Source organism: Mobula birostris, chromosome 16, assembly GCF_030028105.1.
Source record: "Mobula birostris isolate sMobBir1 chromosome 16, sMobBir1.hap1, whole genome shotgun sequence".
Classification (NCBI taxonomy): Eukaryota; Metazoa; Chordata; class Chondrichthyes; order Myliobatiformes; family Myliobatidae; genus Mobula; species Mobula birostris.
The window spans coordinates 74262385-74288055 of record NC_092385.1 but is presented as its reverse complement, the minus strand read 5'-3'; the positions used below and the strand labels follow the sequence as shown (position 1 = coordinate 74288055).

General features: G+C 42.3%; 1 protein-coding gene across 1 annotated transcript in view; it reads left to right on the top strand.

Moving 5' to 3' along the window:
- Positions 1 to 25671, top strand: part of LOC140210888 (copine-9-like) — a 562459-nt gene that overhangs the window by 217150 nt on the left and 319638 nt on the right. Inside the window, exon 4 of the mRNA XM_072280144.1 lies at positions 17956 to 18059. Within this exon, the coding sequence (XP_072136245.1) occupies positions 17956 to 18059 (104 nt within the window). The remainder of the gene's footprint in view (positions 1 to 17955; positions 18060 to 25671) is intronic.

Below are 25671 nucleotides of genomic sequence, written 5' to 3'. Positions count from 1 at the left end.
CAGCTCATCTAGGAGAAGGAAAATTCTGATCTCAACCCTCTGCTGCCTTGAGCTATACCCACTCATGTGGAAGGCTTTGGCAGTAAATCCCAAGGAAAATTCTGTTGTTGGGAGTCTCCAAGGGAGTCCTACATTGAGTTCAACGCTGACTGGCAACTTCTGGTATACTGCTGGTGCCAAACTGTATCGGTCTCTGCCATTTGTACTGCCCTGGCTTATGTACTGACTCGCATATGATGCAACATCCATGGTCGATCCAGACCAACAGAGGGCCTCCAAAACCTGTAGCTTCTGTTAATGATTAAACGGTGCCATTAGATTGTTTGGTGACTTGGTTCCGTGCCCATTAGGAATCAGGTCCAGAAATGAGATCGAAATAGAGTTATAGAATGCTACAGCACAGAAACAGGCCCTTTGGCCAGAGCCCTTGCTGAACTATAATTCTGCTGAGTCCCATCAACCTGCACTAATCTATAGAAAATATTCATAGTTCTGCAGGGTTGGATGAGGTACATCCCTGTTACTACGGGAAACAGGAAACAAGAAAAGGATATTGTTGAGCCATTGGCAATCACCAACCTCTTGAATCTCCTGAATATTGCAGTGTACATCTGTGTTTTTTTTCTTTCTTTATTTGATTTAAAGATGCAGCACAGAGTTGCATCGACCAGCAAACCACCTGTTTGACCCTAGTCTAATCATAGGACAACTTACAATGACCTGTTAGCCTAACTGGTATGTTTTTGGACTCTGGAAGGAAACTGGAGCACCTGGTGGAAACATTCACATTCCGTGGGGAGGGTGTACAGAGACTCCTTACAGAGTTCATCAGGAATGAACTCTGAACTCCAATGCCCTGAGCTTTATTAGCATTGTGCTGACTGCTAAACTACCATGGTGCCCAGGGGAGTATGGAATATGGTGGAGTATTCACTGACTAAGATGGAACAGTGTGACAACTGGCTTTATGTTCAGGTGGCTACTGTGAGGGCAGTGATCTGAAAAGCCACGTAGGACATACCATTATGCTTGATTTGCGTTGTGAAGGCAATTGGAGATATAATAAATAATTACAATTTAATTACATTGGTATTGTACAATGCTCTCGGATGGAGGTCATGTTTGCTTGGTTGCTAATTGCCGGAGCAATTCCCTTGCAGATCTTTTAAATATTTTAAATAAAAGGAAGAAACTTATGGTAGATCATGGTTTTGTTACGCTTTCAAAACCAATTATAAATCCATTAACACACACAAAATGCTGGCGGAACTCAGCCGATCAGGCAGTATCTATGGAAAGGAATAAAGAGTCCATGTTTCAGGCCTGGCCTAATGAAGGGTCTCAGCCTGAAACATCGATTCTTTATCTCTTTCCATAGGTGCTGCCTGACCTGCTGAGTTCCTCTAGCATTTTGTGTGCATTACTTGGATTTCCAGCGTCTGCTGAATCTCTTGTGCTTATAAGTTCACTTGATAGTTTAATGTATGTTAATGAAAACCTCTTGAAAGCACTAGATGAAGATATTGGCACGACAGAGAACTGATTAAAGCATGATTGTAACAGCCAGATTTAAAAAAAAGATCCAAGATATGGAGAATAGTTACACTCTTTCAGCAATCTTAAACATTTGATTTTGTTGAATTGACCTCACACCATTTGTGTCATTTGAACACCTCAGTGCACTTCTGTGCCAATTAAATCTTCCCAAATGTTTGGACTGAGGCAAATATAACAGCCAGTTTGCATGAAGCAATGTGCCATCTGATTGCAGCAGTGTTGATGAAGGACAAATGTTGGCCAGAATATATATATACCCCTGCTGATTATTAATGTGTGATATTCTTCCATCACAAAATAACACATAGCGAATTAATAGATATTCAAGCTATCCAGACAACTATCTCATTATCTAATGGTTACGTAGTCTGCATCCACAACATATTCACATCCATTGTGAAGAACAGTTAAATAAAGGCCTAATGATGAACAATAAAATTCAGAGCCAGAGTCGGGCATCCCGAAGATTCAAGCCTGAATTGCCATTCATCAGGATTGTTAGTGGATGTTAGTTCAAGTTCAGTTAATTGTCATTCAACTGTACACACGTATACCAGAATATGAGACATGTCTTTGGACCAACATACACAACTCAGTAATATATAACTCACACACACAACACATAAAGTAATGTTACCACAGACAAATGCATATATGATACAAATTAAAAAGTAAACAGTATAACACTACAGTACCGGTGCTTCACACGTGATGAGACCTGGGTGGTGGCAGGGAGTTCAGTAGACTTACAACCTGGGGGAAGAAGCTGTTCCCCATCCTGACCGTTCTTGACCTCGTGCTATGGTAACTTCTGCCTGATGGTAGGGGTTCACAGAGATTGTTAGACGGATGGGCGACGGGTCATTGACAATGCTAAGGGCCCTGCATATGCAGTGCTCCTGATAAATATCTCCAATGGGTGCCATCTTCTTGCAGTCATCACAGAGCCCCTTGATATCCAGAAATCTATGTTTTTAAATCACCTGATGGACTCAGTTTCTGCAGCTCTTTGGAGTAGAGAATTCAAATGATTTATCACCCTCTGAATGAAGAATTTCTCCTTAGCTCTATCCTAAACGACTTATCACTTACTTTGAGATTGTAACCCCAAGTTCTAGACTTATAGGCTGTGAAAAATATCTTCCTCTCATCCACCCCATCAAGTCCAGTAAGCATGTTGGAAAGTTTCAATTTGCATAGGGTTGCAAGACGCTGCTGAGGGTTGTAGGCTCAGCCAGTTCCATTACTGGGCACAACCCACCCCACCATTGACGTCATCTTCAAGATGCAGTGCCTCAGGGAGGCTGCTTCCATCACAAAGGAAGCTCACCACCTGGACCTGACATTTTTGCATCACTGCCATCAGGAGAAGGTACCAGAGCTTGAAGACTCACCCTCAGTATTTTAGAAACATCTTCTTACCATCAGCAATTAAACATGTAGCACCAGAGGTCTCAGCACACTAGACTATTGCTATATTGCGATAAGGAGTGCCTACCATTCCATGCCCAGACCGCATTTTGGGAAACCTGATCACTGGTCACACAGGCTAAGGAGCAAGGTTCCAGTGATGAGGACAATAAAGGGGTGGTTGCAGGGGGCAGAGGAGTGGCTGTAGGATTGCTTCAAGTCAGTGGACTGGGCCATGTTCAAGGACTGATCTGTGGATCTGAATGAGTGGTTGTCATGGACTTTATTAAAACAGCTGTAGATGTTTCAATACAAGATCATTCAAAATCATTCAAAATCTTCCCTGGCTACTAGCCCTGGATGGACCGGGACATCTGCAGTCTGCTGAGAGCCAGATCAGAGATAATCAAGCCTGGCAACCAAGCAAGTTACACGAGATCCAGGTATGATCTCCAGAAAGCTATCTCACGGGTGAAGTGGTAATTCCGGATTAAACTTGAATCACTGAATGATACTCGACAGCTGTGAAGGGTTGGAATGCTAGTACATATTACAGAGTGAAACAAAGCAACATAGGTGGCGTCAAGGTTTCACTTCCTGATGAGCTCAATGCCATGCTCTGACCATCAAAACTTGGAGGAACCATCATGAGCCCCCAGTGATCCTGTGACATCAGTCTCTGAGGCTGACGTGAGAGAATCCTTCAGGTGGTGAACCCACCGAAAGCATCCAGCCCAGTACCTGGTGGTGAACTAAAGGCTTGTGCTGATCAGCTGACTGGAGTATTCACCAAGATCTTTAACCTCTTGTTTCAGGAATCCGGAGGACCCACCTGCTTCAAACATGCTTCAGTTATACTGGTGCCCAAGAAGAGTGTGCTAGCCTGTCTCAATGGCTATCATCCAGTAACACTTTTATTCTCTGTGATGATGTGCTTAGAGGGGTTAGTGATGAAACATATCAACTCCTGCATGAGAAGTGACATGGATCCACTCCAATTTGCCTACCACAGATGCCAGTTCATTGGCTCTTCACCTGACCCTGGGACATCTAGACAGCAAAATGCATGCACCTCTATCAACTATAGCTCAGCATTCAATACCATCATCCCATCAATAAGCTTCAAGATCTTGGCCTCAGTTCCTCCAAGTGCAATTGAATCCTCGATTTCCTCACCTAGTCAATTCAAAATGGCAACAACATCTCCTTCACAAACTCCATCAGCACAGGTGTCAACCAAAACCTTCTAGCTCTCCTAGTTTCATTCTTAAGTTGCTTCCTGCTAGCCTTATAATCTTCTAGATCTCTATCATTACCTAGTTTTTTTTTTAACCATTCGTAAGCTTTTCTTTTCTTCTTGACTAGATTTACAACAACCTTTTTACACCAGGGTTCCTGTACCCTACCATCCTTTCCCTGCCTCATTGGAACGTACCTATGCAGAACTCCACGCAAATACCTCCTGAACATTTGCCACATTTCTTCTGTGCGTTTCCCTGAGAACATCTGTTTCCAATTTATGCTTCCAAGTTCCTGCCTGATAGCCTCATATTTCTGCTTACTCCAAATAAATGCTTTCCTAACCTGTCTGTTCCTATCCCTCTCCAACGCTATGGTAAAGGAGATCGAATTGTGATCGCTATCTCCAAAATGCTGTCCCACTGAGAGATCTGACACCTACTCAGGTTTATTTCCCAATACCAGATCAAGTACCGCCTCTCCTCTTGTAGGCTTATCTATATATTGTGTCAAGAAACCTTCCTGAACACACCTAACAAACTCCACCCCATCTAAATCCCTCGCTCTAGGGAGATGCCAATGGATATTTGCAAAATTAAAATCTCCCACCATGACAACCCTGTTATTATTACTCCTTTCCAGACTCTGTCTCCCTATCTGCTCCTCGGTGTCTCTGTTACTATTGGGTGGTCTATAAAAACACCCAGAAAAGTTATTGATTCCTTCCTGTTCCTAACTTCCACCCACAGAGACTCCTCAGACAATCCCTCCATGACTTCCTCCTTTTCTGCAGCTGTGACACTATCTCTGTTAGCAGTGCCACACCCCCACCTTTTTTGCCTCTCTCCCTGTCCTTTCTGAAACATCTAAAGCCTGGCACTTGAAGTAACCATTCCTGCCCCTGAGCCATCCAAGTCTCTGTAGTGGTCACAACCTCATAGATCCAAGTACTGATCCACGCTCTAAGCTCATCTGTTTTGTTCATAATACTCCTTGCATTAAAATAGACACATGTCAAAATATCAGTCTGAGTGTGTCCTTTCTCTATCACCTGCCTATCCTCCCTTTCGCAGTGTCTCCAAGCTTTCTCTATTTGTGAGCCAACTGCCTCTTCGTCTCTTCAGTTCAGTTCCCACCCCCCGAAAATTCTAGTTTAAACTCTCCCCAATAGCCTTAGCAAACCTCCCTGCCAAAATATTGGTCTCCCTGGGATTCAAGTGCAACCCGTCCTTTTTGTACAGGTCACACCTGTCCAAAAGAGGTCCCAATTATCCAGAAATCTTAATCCCTGCCCCTTGCTCCAATCCCTCAGCCACACATTTATCCTCTACTTCACTCTATTCCTAGACTCACTGTCAAGTGGCATAAGCAGTAACCCCGAGATGACTACCTTTGAGGTCCTGCTTCTCAACTTCCTTCCTAACTCCCTGTAGACTGCTTTCAGGGCCTCCTCCCTTTTCCTACCTATGTCGTTGGTACCAATATGTACCACAACCTCTAGCTCTTCTCCTTCCTACTTCAGGATATCATGGACATGATCAGAAACATCCTGCGCCCTGGCACCTGGGAGGCAAACTACCATCCGTGCTTCTTTCCTGCGTCCACAGAATTGCATAACTAACTATAGAGTCGTCTATCACTGCTGCCATCCTCTTCCTTTCCCTACCCTTCTGAGCCACAGGGCCAGACTCTGTGCCAGAGGCTCAGCCACTGTTGCTTCCCCCAGGTAGGCTGTTCCCCCCCCCCCCCACAGTACTCAAACAGGAGTACTTCTTGTTAAAGGGGACAACCGCAGGGGTACTGTCTACCATCTGACTCCTGCCCTTCCCTCTCCTGACTGCTCCACATTTACCTGTCTCCTGAGGCCCCGGTGTGACTACCTGCCTATAGCTCCTATCTATCACCTCTTCACTCTCCCTGACCAGACGAAGATCATCGAGCTGCGTCTCCAATTCCCTAACATGTCCCTAAGGAGCTGACAGTGAGTATAGGAATAGAATAAGGTGGAGGATAAATTCATGACAGAGGGATTTGGAGCAGGGGGCAGGGATTCAGATTTCTGGATCATTGAGACCTCTTTTGGAGCAGGTGTGAGGGCAAGTTTTTCGTGCAGAGAGTGGTGAGTGTGTGGAATGGGCAGCTGGCGATGGTGGTGGAGGCGGATAAAATTGAGTCTTTTAAGAGACTCTTGGATAGGTACGTATTGCTTAGAAAAATAGAGGACTATGTGTAACCCTAGGTAATTTCTAAAGTAAGTATGTGTTTGGCACCACATTGTGGGCCGAAGGGCTTGTATTGTGCTGTAGGTTTTCCGTTTCTATGTTTTGAATTTTTTTTTTTACTTATAGTAATTTTAATGTTTTGCACTGTACCACTGCCACAAAACAGCAATTTTGATAACATATGTCAATGATGATAAATCTGATTCGGGTTCTGAGATCTTGTATTCTTTGGAATTCCAGAGAAGTCTATTCAATCTCTTCTCATTCGGTAAATCTGCAAACAGGCTATGCAAAGGAGGATGTTCTGTTACTTGGTGCACTAACTGCAGAGGATGCCCTCCATTGTATAGTTGACGTAGATGTAGAACAGAATTATATGTGTGGTCTGACAATGCCTTATAGAGCCTCAGCATGACATCCTTTCTCTTATATTCTAATCCTCTCAAAATGAATGCTAACATTACATTTGCCTTACTCAGCACCGATCAACCTGCATATTAAAATTTAGTAATTTCTGTACGAGGGCTCCCAGGTTCATTTGCATCTTGGATTTTTAAATTTTCTCCAAGTTTAGAATATACTCTATGCTTTTATTCCTTTACCAAAGGGCATGACCAAACACTTCCTGACACTGTATTCCATCTGCCACTTCTTTGCCCATTCTCCTAATCTGTCTAAGACCTTCTGTAGCCTTCATGCTTTTTCAACACTACCTGTTCCTCCATCCATCTTAGTATTGTCTGCAAACTTGGCCACAAAGTATCTATTCCATTATCCAAATCATTGATATACAAGTTAAAAAGAAGAGGTCCTAATACTGACCCCGCAAAGCATCAGTACTAGCAGCCAATAAGAAAAGGCTCCCTTTATTCCTACTCTTTACCTCCTGCCAATCAGCTCTTATCCATGCCTGTAATACCATGGGCTCTTATCTTGTTAATCTGCCTCATGTGTGGTACCTTGTCAAAAGCCTTCTGAAAATCGAAGTACACAACATTCACCGATTTTCCTTTATCTATCCTGCTTGTTATTTCCTCAAAGAATTCAAATAGATTTGTCAGGCAAGATTTTCGCTTAAGAGAGGGGTTCCCAAGACTTTTTATACCCTGGACCCCTACCGTTACCTGAGGGGTCTGTGGATTCCAAGTTGGGAACTCCTGCCTTAAGGAAACCATGCTGACTTGTCCTATTTTATCATGTGCCACCAAGCATCCTGAAACCACATCTTTAATAATTGACTCCAAGCACTGAGGTCGGATTAACTGGCCTATGATTTCCTCTCTTCTGCCTCCCTCCTTTCTTGAAGAGTGGAGTGACATTTGCAATTTTCCAGTCCTCTGGATCCAAGGTATAATCTAGTGATTTTTGAAAGATCATTATTGATCCCTCCACAATCTCTTCAGCACCTGTTCTGGACCTTGGGATGTAGTGCATCTGGTCCAGGTGACTTACCTTCTTTCAGACCTTCAGGTTTCCCAAGCACCTTCTCCCTAGTAATAACAATTGCACTCACTTCTGCCTTTGACACTCCTGAAATTCCAATATACTGCTAGTGTCTTCCACAGTGAAGACTGAAGCAAATACATATTCAATTCATCCACTCTTTCCTTGTTTCCCCATTACTACCACCTTTGTATCATTACCCACTAGTGTAATATCTATTCCTGCCTCTTTTACTCTTTATATACCTGAAAAAAATCTTTTGGTACCCTCTTTGATATTAATGGCTAGTTTACCTTCATAATTTATCTTCTTCCCCCTTAGTGGCTATTTTAGTTGCCTTCTTTTGGTTTTTAGAAATTTCCTAATCCTCTAACTTCCCACTTATTTTTGCTCTAATTCTTTACGTTTTCTTTGCCTTTCTTTGTCAGCTGCAGTGGCCTCATCCTCCCTTTAGGATACTTCTTCCTTGGGAAGTATCTATCCTGCACTTTACAGATTGCTACCTGAATCTCGAGACTTTGCTGTGCTGCCATCATCTCTGCTAGTGTCCCCTTCCAATCAACATTAGCCAGCTCCTCTCTCATGCCTCTGTAATTTTCCTTAACTGTAATACTAATACAACTGTCATTAGCTTCTCCCTTTTAAATTGCCGGGTGAATTCTATCATATTATAATTACTATTTCCAAAGAGCTCCTTTATCTTAAGCTCTGTAATCAAATCTGGTTAATTTCACAACACACAGTACAGAATAGCTGATCCCCTAATGGACTCAACCACAAGCTGCTCTAAAAAGCAATCTTGTCGGCATTCTACAAATTGTCTCTCCTGGGATCCAGCTCTAACCTAATTTTCCCAATCTATCTGCATATTGAAATTCCTTATGACCATTGTAAAATTACCCTTTTGACTTGCCTTTTCTATCTCCCGTTGTGATTTGTACTGTACATCCTGGCTAATGTTTAATGGCCATTTATATTATTCCCATCAGGGTCTTTTTACACTTGTAGCTTCTTAAGTCAACCCACAAGAATTCTACATCTTCCGATCCTATGTCACCTCTTTCTAAGGATTTGATTTCACTTTTTTGCTAACAGAGCCACACCACCCCTCTGCCTACCTGCCTGTCCTTTCAATACATTGTCTATCCTTGGATGTTAAGCTCCCAACTATGATCTTCTTTCAGCCATGACTCACAGTGGCATACCTGCCAATCTCTAACTGTGCTGCAAGGTCATCTACCTTATTCCATATACTGTGCACATTCAAATGGAATAGCTTCAGTCCTGTATCTATCACTCTTTTCTATTTTCGCCCTGTTATACCTGAACTCATCCATTGACTTCAATTCTGCCCTATCATCTGCCTGTCCTTGCTGACAATTTCACTGCACACTGCATCTGCTTGTAAACCAACAGCCCTATCCTCAGCCCTATCAGTCTGGTTTCTATCCTCCTGCCAAACCCTCCCCAACAACTCTGGCAATCCTGCCTGCAAGGATATTGGTCCCCCTAGGGTTCGGGTATAACTCGTTCCTTTTGTACAGGCCATACATTCCCCCAGAAGAGATCCCAATGATCCAGAAATCTGAAACCATAACCCCTGCACCAGTTTCCCAGCCATGCATTCACCTGCCAAATCATTCTTTTCTGACCCTCACTGGCCAGAGGCACAGGAAGCAATCTAGAGATTGCTCATTGCAACCATAATGACTAAACTCAGTACCATATTGCTGCTTCCCAGTGAGTGTAGAGATGGGTGTAAAAACAGGGTGTGAAGACCAGTTTTAGTAATTGATCACATGCTAGTGCAACACAGAAAGTGCTGGAAGAATTCAGTGGGTCAGGCAACATCTATGGAAGGAAATGGACAGTCAGTGTTTTGGATCAAGACCTCTCCATAGTTGCTGTCTGATCTCTGAGTTCCTACAGATTCCAGCATCTCTTTTGTCTCCCTATCGCACGTCTATACCACTCACCGTCTCCCTATCGCACGTCTATACCACTCACCGTCTCCCTATCGCACGTCTATACCACTCACCGTCTCCCTATCGCACGTCTATACCACTCACTGTCTCCCTATCACACGTCTATACCACTCACTGTCTCCCTATCACACGTCTATACCACTCACCGTCTCCCTATCGTATGTCTATACCATTCACTGCCTCATTAAAGCAGGCAGCATAATTAAAGACTCCACCTGGCCCAGATATACCTCTCTTCTCCCCTCTTCCATCAGGCAGAAGACACACATCACCTGGCTCAAGGACTATTTTTACTCTGCTGTACATGACTATTAAATGGTTCCCTACCATGATTAGATGGATTCTTGACCTCACAATCTACCTTGTTATGATCTTGCACATTATTGTTTACCTGCACTGCACTTTCTCTGTAGTTGTGACGTTTTATTCTGCATTGCTATTTTGTTTTACCTTGTTTTATCGTACTGCTCTGTGTTATGCTTTGGTCTATATGAACAGAATGCTGTTACCAGTTGTACATTCAGCCATCACTTGATTAGGTACCCTCTGTACCTAACAGAGTGGCCACAGAGAGTACGTTCATGATCTTCTGCTGCTGTAGTCCATCCACTTTAAGGTTCAATGTGTTTAGCATTCAGAGATGCTCTTCTGCACACTGGTGTTTTAACATGTGTTCATTTGATGTACTGTAGCATTCCTGTCAGCTTGAAACGGTCTGGCTATTTTCCTTCAACTCCTCTCATTAACGAGGCATTTTTGTCCACAGAACTCCACTCACTGCATGTTTTATTGGTTTTTTGCACCATTCTTTGTAAACCCTAGAGACTGTTGTGCGTGAAAATCCTAGGAGATCAGCAGCTTCTGAGGTACTCAAGCCCCTCCATCTGGCATCAACAATCATTCCACAGTCAAAGTTACTTAGATCACATTTCTTCCTCTTTCTGATGTTTGACATGAACAAAAACTGAACCTCTTGACCATGCCTGCATGCTTTTATGCATTGGACTCCTGCCACATGATTAGCTGATTAGATATTTGCGTTAATGAGCAGGTGTATAGGTGTACTAATAGAATAGCCACTGAGTGTATGTCTTTGCATATTGAACATCCAACCAGATTTTTCACATTCATCTTCCCGTGCCATGACTACAGGCCTCTCCTGCAGAGAATGCCTGTATGAAAAATGGCCGTAATGTTGGCTTTAACCTTCCTGAAATGTCATTCCTCTTGTAGAAGAGCTGACAGAATTCATGAAGGCGAAACTTGGAACCCTATCCCTCAACCCCTAACCTTCCATTTCACGTGGAATAAAACACAAACTTGGAAAAGCTCAGTGGGTCAAAGCATCACTTGTGGATGAAAGGAACGGCCAATGCTTTGAGTCAAACCAACTTTCACTCTTTGACTTGCTGAACTCTTCCAGTAGTGTATTTTTGCTCCAGATTTCAGTATCCACAGTGCTTGTATCTCTGTCTCACTTTATGTGGGAAATGGTGATGTAAATCCAAGGCTTGCCAGTTGGTGGCGATGTCCTATTGGATTACAATCATAGAATCAATATGGCTGCTGCTTTGGCCATAAATTGGAGGAATGCATATATGCTTTGATTTACCTTTTTTGCATCACATTCATTCATTCAGCCATCTTTTTCTGTAAGCTAGATATTTAGAGTATTTTTACATAACCTTCATATTTGTTGTAAAACTATTATCCACAGGTAACACGTGTACCTGTAGGCACTCCCCTTGGTCAGGGAATGTTTAAACTAGTTTGGCAGTGGGATGGGAAATGGAGTGATAGGGCTGAGGATGGGGTACTTGGTATACAAGTAGATGCACTGTGTAGTGAAACTAGGGAAAGATAGGCAGATGATGGAGCAATTTTTCAGTTTATGGGGTAAGTTAAAGTGTAAGATGGGGGCAAAATTGAAAAAGGTGATGAATACAGGACTGAAGGTGTTATATTTGAATGCACACAGCATACAGAATAAGGTAGATGATCTTATAGCACAGTTAGATTGGCAAGTATGACATTGTAGGCATCACTGAGTTGTGGCTGAAAGAAGATCATAGTTGGGAGCTTAATGTGCAAGTGGACACATTGTATCAAAAGGACAGGCAGGTACACAGAGGAGTGGTGTGGCTCTGTTAGTAAAAAATGAAATCAGATCCTTAGAAAGAGGTGACATAGGATCAGAAGATGCAGGATTCAAGTGGGTAGGGTTAAGAAACTGCAAAGGTGAAAAGGGAGGCAGCATGTGTGAACCTCATGGCGAGTAGGCTGTGGGCGGGCCGCAAGATGATGCACGACTCCATTTCGCTGATTAAAGCTTCTGTTGTGCACTGATTAAAGCAGTGAGGGAGACTGAAACATCGAGTGAATATCAGCTGCCTGCCTTTTGACTGCTGGAGATCACTCTGCTACCAGAGAGCGGAGAATATGAATTTGGACTATAGACTTTACTCAGTCTTATAGTTTTTTATATTCTGTGCTTTTTGCCTGATCTTCCTTGTTTGTATTTTGTGCGGGGGGAGGATGGTGGATTTGGGGGTTGATATGCCTGTTCTGTTTTTGTTCATTTTTTTTGCATGGGGAGGGTTTATTTGGGGGTTACTGGTCATGCTGGCTTTCTTTTCCTTCTTGATTTCATGGCTACCTGGAGGAGAAGAACTTCAAAGTTGTATACTTTGATAATAAGTGAACCTTTGAACCATTTTTTGAACCTTTGGATCCTGCTGTGAGTTACATACAGGCCTCTGAACAGTAGCCAGGAAGTGGGATACAAATTACAAAAGGAGATAGAAGAGGCATGTAAAAAGGGCAATGTTACAATAGTCATGGGAGATTTCAATATGCAGATTCATTGGGAAAATCAGGTAGATACTGGATCCCAAGAGAGAGAATTTGTAGAATGCCTACAAGATTGCTTTTTATAGCAGCCTGAATTTGAGCCCACTAGGGAAAAGCCAATTCTGAACTGTGTGCTATGTAATAAACTGGACTTAATTTGGGAGCAGGAGGTAAAGGAACCCTCAGGAGACAGTGATCATAATACAATGGAATTCACCCTACAGTTTGAGAGGGAGAAGATAAAGTCAGATGTATCAGTATTACAGTGGAGTAAAGGGAATTACAGAGGCATGAGTGAGGAGCTGGCCAAAGTTCTTTGGAAGTGGACACTAGCAGGGATGACAGCAGAGCAGCAATGGCTAGAGATCTTGGGAGCAGTTCAGTAGGTCCAGGACAGATATATCCCAAAGAAGAAGAAATATTCTAAATGAGGATGAGGCAACCGTGGCTGACAAGGAAATGAAGGGCAGCATAATAGCAAAAGAGAGGGCAAAAATTAGTGAGAACTTTGGGGATTGGAAGGCTTTTGAAAACCAACAGAAGGCAACTAAAAAAATGCCATGAGGAGAGAAAAGAGGAAATATGAAGGTAAGCCAGCTAATATATAAAAGACAGTATCAAAATGTTTTTTCAGATAAAGAGTAAAAGGCAGGTAAGAGTGGATCTGCATTCTGTGGGGTAGTACTGCGTAGTTGAGCCATGGTGAAGTGATACATAAATGTACATATTATTGTTGCTAAAGCCAGCATTTACATTCAGTGGCCACTTTATTAGGTATACCTGTACTCCTGCTCTTTAATGAAAAGATCTAATCAGCCAATCATGTGGCAGCAACTCAAAGCATAAAAGCATGCAGACATGGTCAAGAAGTTCAGTTTTCGTTCATACCAAACATCAAAGTGGGGAAGAAATGTGATCTAAGTGACTTTGACCATGGAATGATTGTTGGTGTCAAACAAAATGGTTTGAGTATCACAGGAACTGCTGTTCTTCGGGGATTTTCACACACAACAGTCTCTAGAGCAATGGTTCCCATCCTGGGGTCTACCGATCCCTCAGTTAATGTTCGGAGTCCATGGCTCTAGGGTTTAGAATTGTAAAAAGCCAACAAAGATCCAGTGAGTGGCAGTTGTGTGGGTGATAATGCCTTGTTAATGAAAGAGGTCAGAGAAGAGTGTCCAGACTGGCTCAAGCTGACAGGAGGGCGAAAGTAACTCAACTAATCATGCGTTAGTTACTCCGGTGGTGTGCAGAGCATCCCTAAATGCACAACATGTCAAACCTTGAAGTAGATGGGCTTCAGCAGCTGAAGACCATGAGCATCACAGAAATATACTTGGTGCTCACATTATTAAGTACCTCTTCTACCTAATAAAGTGGCTACTGAGTGTATACACAAGCTAGTTGATGAGTCATTGTTGAGGTCACTTGTGCTCTCCCACACACAGAATGTTGGTGGTGACCATGAAGCAGAATACAGGTAGACCACCAGCACTCAGCAGCTCTCTGTAACTATATTGCTGAGATATGAAGCTAATTTCCCCAATCACTGCCAGTCCTGCCTCTTACTGGAAGCCACTGCTATCTGTTTAATTGGTACTGAGAGCTTTTAGCAACCTTGTTGAGAACCTCGCAAAATTAGACAACTAAGGTGATGCATGACAGAGCAAAATGGGAGGGGGAGAGATAGACAGAGGTCATCTCTAAAGATCAGAAAATGCTCTTACAAAAATGCAGTGTTTGGAAAAATAGCAAATTGGGTTTCATTAAGTGCATGAGTGAGCACTTTTGGGAAAGAAAGAAGAGGACAAAGTGGTGTAGACCACTCATGTCACTCATTAATGTTCAGTAATTTCAAAAATAGTGTTTGGATTACTGTGCTTGTTCTACCTTATTGGACATAACAGTGAAGAGAAGCTGATGCTCCCTAAATTGTTGTTTGTCTAAAATTAATAACTTGCTCCCTTTAGCTCACACACTTCCTCCTCTATCCCATATGCCATTCTGTCACTTACCTTTGTTCGTAGGATCTGCTGTACGCTCCTGCCACTTTTTCTCCCAAAATTACCAGAGCACTTCTCTATGCAACTTCTGATGGGTTCTTTGCCCTATATTCAAAGTGAAATAAAATTTCTTGTCAACATACATATATGAGATTCATTTTCCTGCAGGTATTTGCAGTAAAAGTAAAGAGACACAATAGAATTTATGAAAAACTATACCCAAGCAAAGAGTAACAAACAACCAATGTGTAAACGAAAACAATTTATACACAAAAAATATACTGTAAATATGAATTGTAGAGTCCTTGAAAGTGAGTCTGTCGACAGTGGAATCAATTCGGAGTTGAGGTGAGTGAAATTATCCACGTCAGTTCAGGAACCTGATGGTTGTAAGGTAATAACTATCTCTGGACCTGGTGGTGTGGGACCTAAGGGTTACGTGTCTCCTGCCAGGTGGTAGTAGTGTGAAGAGTGCATGGCCTGGATGGTGGTGGTCCTCTAATTGTGGATGCTGGTTTCTTGTGGTAGTGATCCATGTAAATGTGCTCACTGGGGGAGAGGGTTGAGCTGGGCTGCATCAACCATTTTCTGTGGACTTTTCTGTTCCTGGGCATTGGTAGTTCCATACCAGACTTTAATGCAACCTTCCTATTGCATTTCTATATTGCTGGCATAGTTGTAGTAGTAATGTGCTCACTCAAGTTGAGTATAATGTTATCCCAAGGGAATGTGGATTCCTTTAGTGGAGAATGCCTGTGTGTGCTTTTTTTAACGTGGGAAGGCTGATACATGGGCAGTCACCATACGGTCCTTGACAGGTCAGGATCCACTGGCATGGAATGCAAGGCGCCTGGGGACCCTTCACTGCTGCAGTCTTCCTCCTCCTTCACTGCCATTGTGATGTGTCATCATCTTCCGCCAGCTCCACTTTAGCAGTGTCGGTTGGTCAGAAACCTACCCCTTGATCTTACCGCCATGGGTGGCCCTAACAGGAGCTAAGCTCAGATGGCATCAGTCTCGGGATCTCAGGAGCTCACAGACCTCTCCACAATGACAAGGTGATGGTCTTCAGAGGAACATACTCACCTGTGGCAATACTGAGCTTGAGATATCCCAGCCTCACCATTTTACTTGTCTATCGAACCAAATGCACTTTTAAAGTATAAATCTGTTACAATAATTGGCAAGAAATTGTGTGAAAGGGATTCTCCATTTGTCACCACAGTAGTGTAGTGGTTAGTGTGATGCCATTACAGCTCAGGGCTTCGGAGTTCAGAGTTCAATTCCAGCATCACATGTAAGGTGTCTGTACATCCTCCCTGTGAATGCACCTGTTTCTTCATACATCTCAAAGGCTTACTGGAGGTTAGTTGGCTACAGCAGATTACCTTTTCTGCAGATGGGTGGCAGGATTTTCAGAGAGAAATTGATGAGTGTATTAATTGCAATAGATCACAGTGAAGTAACTTGTCGAATGGGCTTGCTGGAATAGATGAAAACCAGCAGAGATTTGATAGGCAGAATGGTCTCCATTGATGTTGCAAGAGAACATAGGAATTAGTAGGTGAAGAGATCAAAACTGACAGCTATCAGATCTCTTTAATAACTCGATTTTGTTTATAGTGCAAGTGTTGACTAATTTTGAAACCAGTTCAGAGTAAATACTACGTGATGGAAATATTGAAACTTGGAGCTGTGTGTGAATGAGGCAGTGGTAACCATTCCCTTCGGCAGGTGTGGAGATGGAGAGAAGACAGATGGAAAGGTGGGGGTGTCTGAGCAGAGAGGCTTTGTCACTATCAACTAGTATGGAAAGGAATGATAATGCTGTGATTGGCATGTAGACAATGGCAGAGCACCCAAGCCTTTGGATGAGATGGACTCAAGACCCAGAAAAAGAAAATAAAGGAACATCAAAAGAAGACAAACAGACAGTGGAAGGACCTGACGCAGACTGGGAGATCGCTTTGCTGAACATCTACGCTCTGTCTGCCAGAGAAAGCAGGATCTCCCAGTGGCCACACATTTTAATGGGGTGATATACTGCGTCCGGTGCCCCCGATGTGGCCTTTTATATATTGGCGAGACCCGACGCAGACTGGGAGACCGCTTTGCTGAACATCTACGCTCTGTCCGCCAGAGAAAGCAGGATCTCCCAGTGGCCACACATTTTAATTCCACATCCCATTCCCATTCTGACATGTCTATCCATGGCCTTCTCTACTGTAAAGATGAAGCCACACTCAGGTTGGAGGAACAACACCTTATATTCCATCTGGGTAGCCTCCAACCTGATGGCATGAACATCGACTTCTCTAACTTCCGCTAATGCCCCACCTCCCCCTTGTACCCCATCTGTAACTTATTTTTATACACACATTCTTTCTCTCACTCTCCTTTTTCTCCCTCTGTCCCTCTGAATATACCCCTTGCCCATCCTCTGGGTCCCTCCCGCACCTCCTTGTCTTTCTTCCCGGACCTCCTGTCCCATGATCCTCTCGTATCCCTTTTGCCTATCACCTGTCCAGCTCTTGGCTCCATCCCTCCCCCTCCTGTCTTCTCCTATCATTTTGGATCTCCCCCTCCCCCTCCAACTTTCAAATCCCTTACTCACTCTTCCTTCAGTTAGTCCTGACGAAGGGTCTCGGCCTGAAACGTCGACTGCACCTCTTCCTAGAGATGCTGCCTGGTCTGCTGCGTTCACCAGCAACTTTTATGTGTGTTGCTAGACTGTGGAAGGAGCTCAGCATGCCAGGCAGCATCTGAGAAGGGAAATGGAATGTTGAGTCCCTTTATCTAAATTCGATCCAGATGAAGGATCTCATCCAAAAGGTCATCTGTCCATCTCAAACCCAAATAAAGGGTCTCAACTCAAAATGTAGAATGTCTGTTTCCCTCCACATTTGCTGCCTGACCGGCTGAATTTTCCCAGTAGATTGTTTGCTGCTCCAGGTTCCAGCATTTGCCCTCTGCCTCCAGCAGAAGAGAACATAACACTTTAATGAAAAGTCTGGCAAATGTGCTAACTGGAAAACCCAATGTCGAAGACAGAATGGTGATCAAGAAGCTATTACAGCACATTGTTTCCATATTTATTGAAGTCGGTCTCAGCCTGTGAGCTGTGGATTATCTGCCATTTGCAAGAAGCTAAATCTGTTATATGAAGAAGGCTTTGTTTTTAATGTTCTGCAGGTAAATCACTCTCCTCCAACTTCTTACCACCTTTTTCCCCTTTTCCTTTCCCAGTATGGAAGAACTGAAGTGATTGAAAACACGTTGAATCCAGATTTTGTGCGCAAGTTTGTCCTGGATTACTTCTTTGAAGAGAAGCAGAATTTGCGTTTTGATGTGTGAGTAGTGCCTTTTCTGTCTGCCTGTTGCTACACTCCTCTTCTAAACTGATACACTGATAAATAACACAAGCTAATGAAGTCTGGAATATAAGTGCAGCCAAACCACGTTAAATACAAAATCTCATATGCAACCTTTGTTTTTGCCTTAATAAGTGATGCACCATTCTTATAAATTTGAAACAGTATTTTGAAATGGAGCCTTCTAAAAATTAAAATCCAGAAAGAAATTTTCTTCACAAAATTGCTGGAAGATTTGCGATGCAGGCCGAATTTTATAATTATAGAGGTCAATCAATAGTCATGAACAAGTGCTATGACCTTTATTAAATCTATCAAATGAATAAATCTTTAAAGTCAAGCAATGTTGTCAATATATTGCTGGTAATATTAAAAAGGGAATGGGTTTCAGTACAATAGTAATTACATTTAATCCCCAGTAATTACTTTTCATTTCAGCCTTGTGTTGATAAAATGTGTTCTGTTGGCATGTGTCTATCTCATATTACCTTGAAGGGAAATGTCAGCTTCCTTGTGAATTCTTCTTGGTGCAGATCATACCATAAGAGTTTTAATCTCTTCCTGTCATATTAGCAATATTTATCTGTAGGTCTTGGGTGCCCTCATTCGAAAGCAAACTCACACTGTTGCTTTAACAAAAAATAAATCAATCTTTGTCTCAACCTCCTTCTTTGCCAAAAGGTGGTAAACTCCAAGTTGAGTTTATTGTCATATGCCCAAGTGTACGTATGCACAATGTAATGAAAAGCTTACTTGCAGTAGCATCGCAGGCACATAGCATCATATAAATTAAAAAAAAACAATTAGGCCTAAATCAAACACAATTTTTCCATGATGAACACAACTAGAACAAAAAAATCAGTAGATTTTAGTACAACGGTGGTCATAGTTTTGCTAAACTGTAATGATTAGGGCTTTATCATTGGTTTAAGAACTAAATGATAGAAGGGAAGCAGCTGTTGTTGAACCGAGTGGTGTGAGGACTTCAGGCTTCTGTACCTTCTGCTCTATGGTGACTCGAGAAGATGGCATAGCTCAGATAGAGAGGATCTTTGATGATGAATGTTCCTTCCTTGAGGCAGCACCTTCTGTAGATAGTATTGATGGTGGGGAGAGATATATCTGCAATATACTGGGCAGAGTTCACTACACTGTGCAGCTTCTTCTATTCCCAGAATTTGAATTGATGTACCGGGCGATGATGCAACCAGTCAGAAAAGTAAGATGGGATGAAATAAAAGCATGTCTACATCTTTCTCCTTTAATCTTCTTAGCTTTCTAGCTGCCAGAATTAACTTCAATTATTATGACAAAGTAGGATGCCATTTGGGCCAAAGGTTTCATGTTGGTTCCCAGAAGTTGAATCCCATTAGTCTCATGCCCCAAAACCATATTTTCCTGTAGCCTTTCAATTTTATATAGAATATTGGAGTAGGAGTAACCATTTGGTCCTTCAAGTCCATTCAACTATTGAATGTGATTATGGCTGATCATCCTCATTGGTACCCTGTTTCTACTTTCTTCCCATCGCTTGATATCTTCAACTTTTAAAACTTAATCTCACTCCTTCTTGAGAGTATATTAAATGATAAGGCCTTAACTGCTTTCTGTGGGAGGGAATTGCACATATCTATTTTTCATTGCGTGAAGGTATTTACCAAAAGCTCTGTCCTAAATGGCTTACTTGGTATCCCTACTGTTTGACCCCCTCTTCCTTCTCCACCATCTTTCTTGAATTTTTGTATATCAACCTTATGAGGATTTTCTAAATTTCACTGAGACTCACTCTCATTTTCAAGACTCTAGCATACGTTGGTCTAATCTTCACAATCTCTTCTTGTACTTCATTCCTGCCATCCCTGGAATCACTCTGATCAACCTTCACTGCACTGCCTCCGGATCAAGGATGTTCTTCTTTGGATTAGAAGATCCATGTACTGTACTTATCAAGGCCTAAATAATTCCAGTTAGACACCCCTGTTCCTGAACTCATATTCTCTCCTTATGAAGGCCTATATATAATTTATCTACTTCTATGCATACTTTCATCGAGTTGGATACAAGGACAACCAGTCTTTTCTCACTTTCATGTTCATTAATTCCACTTTAATTCTTTTCCTACTTCCCTACATGAATGGTAATTTACATTGTGTAAAAACAAGTAACCATCCAGCATGTTGTTGGAATGTAGAAGAAAACCAAGGCACTTGGGAGAAATCCCTGTGGTCACAGGAAGAATGTAGTTGTAGTGCAATCATTTGAGGCAAGCATGATGTTCTCCTAAGGGGTTTTCTATTGGGGGGGATCTCAAGTGGAGGCATTCCAGGATCCACATATTCTGGTGCAGTGTCAGCAATATTTAGTGGTGGCTGTGATTACTAGTTGGGTTTATTAGTTGTTCAGTCTTCCCTTTTGCAGCTGTTGCTTGTTCTCTGTGGTACAGTGGAGGTTGTCCTCATGTAGCACAGCTCCCCCTTGAACATATTTCCTCTGGGTGTTTCTATTGAACGCAATGTCTCCCAAGTTCTTAGATGTAAAGACCCCACATATTGTTGGGATCAAATCTGGATCTCTGTAGCTGTGAGTCAGCAGCAGTTTACCACAACAAACTAAAAAGATAATTTGTCCAGAACATTGTGCATAAGTTATCATTGAATGTCATGAGTTGAAATTAACCTTACAAATGTTATCTTAATTGTTATTGGAATTATGTAGAATGTGAACCAATGGGGCCTAACTAGGCTACTGGGACATGGCTGAATAAATTAGATATTATTCACCGTTAGGGTATAGTGGATTTATATTTGTAGAGGTTATTCTCCAAATATACATTCTCCATGGCTAATGAGTTATCCTTTGTCAGGACAGAAATACAATGAAAAATCTTCAGAAAAAAGGAAACCACTTTAGAAAAAATTCTAGTTGTATGACTCAGAATAGATCAGTTGAACATTTGGCCCCAAATAGGCCAATCTGAAATTCTCTCAGTTGTTCAAGGTTGAAATGCCACAATTATTGGAAAGAATTTATCTGCAGCTCGTAGAAATGTACTCAGGGTTGATATTTGGCGCCGAGTTTCATGGCTTTTCACCGAGAAGCTGTCCTGCATTTAGACCTTGTAAATTCCCTTTTGTGAAGGGTGGATTTGGAAACTGGAACTGTAAATTACTCAGTAATAGTGTCATGAATAGTGTAAGACTTTACAGTGGCAGCAACTTGGGTTTAATTCATGATACTCACTGTAAGGAGTTTGTACTTTCTCCGTGACCATGCATGTTTCCTCTGGGTCCTTTGGTTCCTCAAAAGCATATGGGTTAGGGTTAGTTTAGTTGTGGGCATGCTATGTTGGCACTGGAAGTGTAACATGGCAACACTTGAGGGATGGCTCCAGCACATCTTTGGATAGTGTTGGTCAGTAACACAAAACTTCATTGTATGTTTCAATGTACATGTGACAAATAGAGCCAATCTTTACTCATCTAGCAGTTCCTGTTACTTATCTAGCTCATCTCTTATTCATTTCTTAATGGTAAACTAAAATCATTCAAACCTCCCACAACATAAAGGGTGTGGGTCATCAATCAAGTTCAGTTCAATCATTGCCTTCATTTTAATTCATTATTCAAGTGAGCCCCCATCCTGAAGTTTCTTCTTACTGGCAAATAGTTTCGTGACTACAATGATCAGACACTTTGACTGAAGCAGTTAATTGTAGTTTTGACCTGATACAAATGGCAAGCCAATTATAATTTTGCTAGGAATTTTAATGCAAGATTATAATAGGTTTAGATAAAGCTTTTAATCCCTTTTCTGAAAAACATTTGTGCATTGCTTATTAGAAAGATTTGCAAAGAAAATCAATTGGTTTGTTTTCCAGCTGCATTCTTCCATATGCTGTTTTAAGTTTCGGAATAACTGTTTGTCTGCAAACCTGATGTTTCCCCAATGTATCTGCTGTGACTGATAAGACACATCATTTGTGGCATGTTTTGAAAGAATGCAAATTAGATGATATCATTTTGGCAAAGATAAGGGTAGCCTGTGATTTTCTGAGCTGATTATGGTAGAGAATACATAGACAAATCAAAATTAAAAGGTGTTTTAACTTATGTTCATCCATCTTCAACAATCAAAGGTAGGTTCAAAGATACAATTTGATGTCAGAAATGTATACAATATACATCCTGGAATGCTTTTTCTTTGTAACCATCCATGAAGACAGAGGAGTGACCCAAAGAATGAATGACAGTCAAATGTTAGAACCCCAAAGTCCTTCCCCAGCTCCCCCTTTCTCTCCTGCACGTAAGCAGAAGCAAGCAATAATCCCCGCTCCCACCGGCAAAAAAAAACATTGGTACCCACCACTGAGCGCTCAAGCGTGAGCAAAGCAACAGTAAAGACACAGATTTGCAGTTACCCCAAAGACTACATTGTTCACCTGGTGTTTGACATACCACAGGCTCTCTCTCCCTAATAAGGGAGAAAGGCATCTCTGTTTTCACATCATATGCATTTTCAAGATTTCATGGTTTCTGTACAGTTATTATTGACAGATAAAATTTTTGTATGGAGCAACAACATTTATTTGACTCAACAAATCAAAGGAGGAAACCAGCAGGCCAGGCAGCATCTGTGGAGGGAAATGGAAAGCTGATCCTTTGGGTCAAGGAGTTCCTCCAGCAGTTTCATTCTTGTTCCAAATTCCAGCATCTGCAGTCACTTCTGTTTTCTTTCTGCTTATGCATCTGGGTTCCATAACTTTCTTAATAGGAGGCCATTCTGTCCATTCTCTCTTCCTGCAAAGTAACCCCATCACTATGGTGCTTAGGAACATCAAAAGAGATACTGTTTAGCAGTATCCCACCTTTCAATGAGACTGTGGACCTCCACTAATTTATGCTTCTTTACACTTAGAAAATATTGTTCTATTTTAGATCTAAAATGGATGCTGTATTTTTCTCTGTAGAAATATACTTGACCCAGTTTAGTCCATTTTCTTAATTTTTAATGCCTTTGTGATATTGCTTATAATGCTAGTATCTTTGTCTGATCAGAAGACTTGGACATTGGATTTTTATTCTCAACATTTCTTTTGAATACAAGTATAGAGAATAGTCAAAGTACTACTGCAAATCTCTACAGGATGCTATGAGTATCACCCTACCAATAAGGAAGGCTGCCCATCAGCCCAACCCACTGTTACCCGTTGCTCAGTCTAATTCTCAACCAGGTCAATAATTTTCCTTGAGCTTCAGCAGTCAGCTTTCTGATGAAAGGTATCAAAACTACACATATAACCCACAATGGAAATTCTCCTGCCTGCTGTTAGCTAAACTCTTCAAAGAAATTCAATGCCAGGTAACTTCCAATCAATCTGCCTCTTTTCAATTAGCTGAAAATTTTTGAAGTGTTCAGTCACTCAGTCCTTCATTATACACTCTAATGAGCTAATTTTATTTCATCTCACAGAATCAATATACCCTTTCCTCCATTCATCCTGCTCTGTCTAAATGGAGGTCCCATAATTACAAATTTTGTAGACAATGCAGAAATTGGTTATTGTCACAATGAGGTGCTGGGAACAGACCCAAATGCAAGACACAGACACTGAAGTACAAGGAACAGGACTTGACTAGAGTAGGGACGTGACAGGATTCAGACCAGGAGCAGGGACAAGAACGCCGACTTGGGCTAGGGAAAGCTGGACCAGGACTAGGAACCATGGACTACAAGGCAAGGCTTCGACTCTGAGCCTGGACAAGGACCTAGAACCTGGGTCTTGCCTCAGGCTCGGACCCCAGAACCAGGCAAGGACATGACATGGCTTCATTTCAGGACATGGCTGGGGTCTAGAGACCTGAGCTTGGAGACAAGGTTTGGACCCAGAATCTGAGTCTTGCCTCAGGCTTGGACCCCAGAACCAGGCAAGGACATAACATGGCTTGAGGCTGGGGTCTTGGGTCTTGAGGCTTAGCTTGGGTTCCTTGGAGCTTGGCTGCAGGATCCTAGTCTTGAAGTATGGAGGCTGATAACTCAGAGACTGGAGCAGAGAGACCGACTGGGAACTGAACATTAACATAGAGCCAGGACTTGTCCTTCAAAAAGCCAGGACTCATCATCAACATGACACCAACATGAGACAGGACAGTACATAGACTTAGAGCCAGGACTTATACTTAGACAAGCCAGGACTCAACTTCTCCACACCAAGGTGGGACAGGACCAACCATCAGGTAACAGCAGAACATCCAGACTTACCCAACAGAGGCAAAGACAAGACAAGTTCCCCCCTCCCCCACAGGGCAACAGTAAAATAGCCTGACTTACCCCACAGAGGCAAGGACAAGAGACAACACCAAAGAACAACAGACAGATCCATCTCTGCTCCAGGGAAGCTCCAAGTCTCAGTTCAGCCAGCAACCTCAGCTGGCTACAGAAACAGCCAGATCCCTACCTAGCTCAGAGTAGCAGGCAACCACTCAGCTGGCCCAGATAACACCAAATCCATACCACAAAGACCACTCCAACAAGTGGCAACAAGGCTCCATGAAGCAGTGGTCCTCCAACCAGGCCTAGAAATCACAAGTGGTTTCACTAGCCTTCCATCAGCAGGTTGCTCCAAGGGGGACTGACAAGACCAACCAACCAGCCATCTACACTCAATCTCAAGGCTACTTATATTGCAAGCCCAAAGATGGGAATCAGGTGCCTATGATTAACTCAAACAAGGGACAGCTGGAAGACCCTGAGTCCTGAGTTCATGGACTGGACCGTGAACTGGAATGAGGATTTCACGGACCGGACCATGACAGTTATTCTGTTGACAGTGCTGAAGAAAGCAGCAGACTGTGCTAATGAAGAGTGAAAGATAGAAATCATGGTAGATGAAGGGAAGGACAATAGGGCAGCAGAGATGTTGAGGTGTGCCAAATAGATGGACCTTGAAGTATATATCTTTGAAGTATATGAAGGGCTTTTCTTTTTGGAGTGAAAGAGGATCAGAGATGATTTGTTAGAGGTGTACAAGATGATAAAAGGCATAGACAGCCAGACTTTTTCCCAGGGAAGAAATGGCTAATACAGTGGAGCATAACTTTAAGATGTTGGGAGGGAAGTATAGGGGGGTGTCAGAGGTAGTTTTTTTTTACATTGAGAGCAGTAAGTGCATGGAACGTGCTTCCACGAGTGGTGATACATGAGTGATGGATGAATATTAGGGACATTTAAGAAAATCTTAGATAGGCACATGGGTGAAAGGAAAATGGATGGGGTGAGATCTTGGACTAGTTGATAGGGTCGGTATAACATTGTCATGAACCGTGCTGTACTGTTCTTCTTTGGCTCAGGCGTACTGGGCTGAAGGGCCTTTTCCTGTGCTGTCCTGTTCTATGTTTTAACGACCAGTTAGTTCCATAAAGCTGCTCAAAGGAAAGTTCCAATGACTTTCTATAAAGGCAGATAGAGAATATAAAGCCAAGTCTTTGACTATAGAATGTTTTAGCCTTAGAGATCTACTGGAATGGGTAATTGTTCACCACTGACAATGGGTATCTTGGAGGATAATTTGGCATTGTTCTCATAAGAACACAGC